At 41.0% G+C, this 4651-nt stretch overlaps 1 protein-coding gene across 1 annotated transcript in view; it reads right to left on the bottom strand.

Moving 5' to 3' along the window:
- Positions 1–601: 601 nt before the first annotated feature.
- LOC111261653 (uncharacterized) overlaps positions 602–4651 on the bottom strand; it is a gene marked incomplete at its 3' end in the record, with an annotated part of 32395 nt that continues 28345 nt past the window's right edge. The window contains 1 exon segment of the mRNA XM_022835279.2: positions 602–659. Coding sequence (XP_022691014.1) covers positions 602–659 — 58 coding nt within the window.

Here is a 4651-nt window from a genome sequence, read left to right as displayed (position 1 = left end):
CGAATGCCACAACGCTGCGAAGGTACCTGTATAGTGATACAATATTTTCACAGCCATAACAATAACGATGACTGCTGGCGCCTTCGGAAGCATGAAACGTTCCGTGGCTGATCTGGTTCTCTCTGGTTATCAGATAATTTGCCTCGTCCCTTCGCCATTTCTCCCTTGTAGTAGTTTGCCTTTATTTCTACAGTAATCTATTTTTCGAATTGAAATTGCTCACATTTTTATCACCATATTATTGATAGCATATTTGCGAGCGTAAGTTTGAAATACTATATATATATATATATATATATATATATATATATATATATATATATGGTCAACACTTAACACCATTATCGTTATTTCGTTTCTTCGATCACGCTTCAGCGGTAGCATTATACATAGTAATCCAGAATAAATCACCACGGTTACGGTATTGCGGCGAATTTGTACACAAACACTCCAAAAGTGCGGCCCAACTCGGAAACACCTAGTCAGCCCCCTGTCCAAATGCGCTTCGCCAAACCAGAATTTTACATAAAATCATGTTAGTAAATAACGATCCTTCGGCGTAAGAGGGAAACTTCTTAACAGCTATACGATTGGCATTTACCTCTGTCAGCGGGACGGCTACTTCCAGTGTAGGGAACTCGGCGCAATCGTCCGGAACCCTGTGGAACGACAAAATGAAAAAGGTCGCGATTAGAACAACGTCTTCGATCGTGCCCATTACAATCTGAAAGTCAAGCAGAATTAATCCAAATCACTGTTAACGCCACTTCTGCTATTGCTAAACGATAAACAACGTGGTACTCTTCTATGCCCTTTCAGGACAATTACGAAGCAAGTGTCCCTTGTGTCCGGTAAACCTAACGAGCCACTATTGCTACGTCGATACATGAGTATAATAGAATGACTTGGAACGATTATCACTCGAAACAAATAGTTTACATATTAGACCGCCTTCTTGCGTTAGGGGGCTATTGCTTTTTCATCACGTCACGTAAGGCGAGAAAGCGGACGGAAGCAGCCAAGATACATGATATTACTAGAAAGGCTGTAAGAGCAGAGAAGTATCGGATAGCTCGACACAGTAGGTTGTGAGCTCTGCGATAAAGAATCATGTAGGAAAACGTATTTCTAATTGGAAGAGAAATATTTATAAAAGCTTCTTATTTTACTAAGACTGTGACTTTATCTGACAGCCTATGATAAGATGATTTTTCAAATTTAGGCTTATTTGTAAAATCATCACAACTGGTAGGTTCAAGATGAAGAAAAAACGAAGATGAAAGCGGTCATGGTTTAGCGTGAACTGATAAAATCGCTCCCTCAAGTAACCTTTACATGGGTCTGGTTCCTGAGTCTTCTACAGAGGCGTATACTATAATATAGACAAAGAACTTGGTTATTGCTTCGACCTGTATGGGTGCCGAAGAAAGAAATTACTAGTACTATGAAGTCTAGGGAACACTTAATTGGCTGCCACATCGTTCGCTACGAAGCGTTATATCATATCTAATGGTGTATTTTCATTGTATTTCAGGTGAGTGTCTAAAAACGCCAAAGGTACTTTTCATTCAATCCTTGTCGTGTGATCAAGAGCTGCTATTAAAGTTATTAGGAAGCAATATAGGTAGAACGCAGCATGAGTTTTTTCTGACATAAAAGAGCGTTTTCGATGAGTGCGAACGATTATGAGTTTTTTTTTTTTCTTTTTTTTTTTCAATGTCCATACAGAATCGTTGTACATCTGTATGCTCATTGAAGATTTGCGTATTTCGTCATTAAGAATTGTAGGCTGATAACAGAGTGATCGTTACCACCGCTATCTGCTAGTAGAATTCGTACGACAAATGTAATAACGCTAGAAGTGGTCCTCTGCCCGTGACATAGGAACAAAATCGCAGCAGGTGTTTTTAACAATACAAACTAAAATTTGCACCTTTCAGTGGTAGGAAGATCCAGAGACGTGACGTACAAGTTGTAAAAAGTTTCCTTGAGATTATGATGACACTAAGGATTACTATCAATATTTTACCACTGATGCCACTATAAACACCACCCGATTCATTTGTGTATCAAAAAGACCAATAAATTTTATACCATAGATAGATACGCATATGGCTTGGATTTATGGTGAAACTTCGCTGAAGAGCGTCCCTTTCAAACTTTTCATAGTGTTCTCAGCCAATGAACTTTGAACTGTCGGTGGATTCGCGTGACTCGACAATAATTTTGCTCCGTTTTCTCCTTGTACTCCTTGACGTTGTTTTGGATACGCGTCGGATGCATATACCTTTCTGACACTCTGTTTATTCGTTGTCTACCGCGATCACAACACACGAGATTTGGTGGCATTTTTTTTTTTTGGAATTATATGGCACCAGCGAATGTCTTTGTTACCATTTATTGACACCGACGTCGTCATTGTCGCCACGGTTAAATCTTCAGAGCACCAAGCTAGAAGCCCCACTGGCGCAATGACCATGAAAATGAAAAATTGTGCATTGCATAGGAGGACTGTGGTCATTTTGCGCTATATAGTAAGATAGATTTCAGCTTTTTTGGCTTGACTTCGCATCGTACATCCGCCTATCCGTCGATAACGGCAAAGCAGAACGCGATGCCGCTCTTTCCGCTTTTGTTGTGGGAATTTGGATTTGTAAAAACATCTGACCCGTACAGACTACAAGCAAGAGACTAACTTAGATTTGTACCATAACAGGCCCACAACGGTACACGCGTGAGCAAATACGGCATCCTATAAACTATAACGTATCAACAGCCAGCCAGTGCTTGCGCTAGCTCACGGAATATTTAGTTCTACTTTGCAGCAAAGAGACGCCCAGATGTGTCGCTTTAAGATTAAGCGACGTGCACGATAACAGCAGCGTAAAAAAGAAAAACTAAGGAACACGTATCTCGTTCTCTTTCTTCCGTTGTTGGTGGCCGCAGTTGCCAAATCTGAGTAAAAAAAACCTATCTGCATTTTGTCCTTAAGACTCGTTCGCACTCGCATCTGCCGTGGCAGTGCTACAAATCGAACACTATTGGAAGACGTGGACACGGCGATAAACGTAACTTTACAATTATGAGTCACTCAACAGGGGCTGCATTTGTTTGGTCGTTATTCATCGTGCGCTAAACGTTGGTAAGCAGAACTAGCTGGAAAAGCCACATTTCCTTGTGATGTCGATGTCGAGGAGTAAAAATAACATAGAAGCCCAAATAACGAGGGATCAGAGAAGGAAAATTTGACAGGTTAGAGCTGCTAACGAAACGGTTCGGGGGCAGGAATATCGAAGTTTTATGCCACACCGACCGAAGTTGCATCGTGCGTTGTTTTTGAAGTCACAATCACCAATCATCATCAGCGTCGTCGTTGCCATCATTATCATGTGACACACTCAATGTGTTTGTGTGCGGTGGCTCGTCTATTCATCCATAGCGTACATGATTCTCAAGCGAAGATAGCATTTCCGCCTCTTAATCTAACTTTTACTTTTAGCGGTTGCCGTTTAACGTTGTGTAATCTAACGCTTCCCATCATATCTCTACGGTGTCCCTATTTTAAGTCGTTTATGACCCTATCAATGGCTTCCCGCTCTTCCTTCAATCGAGTCTCAACCAATCAGCCAATCAGTGAATTATTTAATCTAAATAAATCAAACAAAGATCATCTTACTGTAGCCGTAATGCTCCGCAGCAAACGTGATTGTAAGAGAAACGCAATCTATAATTTTATCAATCGCCTTCCTCTTGCAAATAGCTTTTAATTACGATAATAAGCTTACTCGTTATTGTTATAGGGGATACTGTTGTCTGCTGTCAAAAAAGGTTGTCCAAGGCTGATGAGCCGATTATAAACAGAGAACCCATTGAAAAAACTGCCATCGCTTTGGTCAATCGAAAATCGCTAACAATTTGCATTTACGTTGCTCTACGTTGGATAGTTCCGCAGTGGCTAACTAACATGGGAAAATATGCGCACGGTATGCCTTGGTAGACCGAATAACCAAATACGGACCAAAGTCCCGATTGAAGAATCCTAGGCGTTCAGCGTTTTAGTAAAAGCTAATGAAAGCAATAGTAATTTGCTTTTCTTCCGCAAGTAACAACTGTGCATTATATCTAGGATGTCGTTTAGAGAGTTGAAGTTAGCAAACCGTATAGCTTCCTTCTTGTTGTTACTGTACACGCGTTTAGCGTCGGGCGGAGATACATCTTCGAAATAGACCGCAGCTGTCGAATGGATAAGCAGACGTAGCCGCCACGATCCAGTGTAGACTTTGCCGATACCCCACGATTTTTGTATATCACTGCGTTGTGAACAAAAACAATCAAGAGTAGGCATATACTTCTGGCGCTAGCGACAACAGCAACTATTATAAATGTTTCTGGCAATTTTTTCAGCCATATTTGCAAGTCGGAAAGGCGGTCGAGAGAGAACGCCTGGCTAACTGCGTATTGGCCTGCCTATTTTTCCGCAATTTATGTTGTCAATGCCCTTGCCTTCGAGTCTGATTCAGCTATAGCCGCCCCCCGTACTCGGTAAAATTACCCCCAGACGCGAACGATATAATTAACTCGCCGCATCATGGAGATTAGTACGCGGTTGCTGTTATTGTAAATTTCTATTTATTTATATATAAGATATATA

Source organism: Varroa jacobsoni, unplaced genomic scaffold, assembly GCF_002532875.2.
Source record: "Varroa jacobsoni isolate VJ856 unplaced genomic scaffold, vjacob_1.0 scaffold_581, whole genome shotgun sequence".
In the NCBI taxonomy this organism is placed as follows: Eukaryota; Metazoa; Arthropoda; class Arachnida; order Mesostigmata; family Varroidae; genus Varroa; species Varroa jacobsoni.
This window is presented reverse-complemented; position numbering and strand designations above follow the sequence as displayed.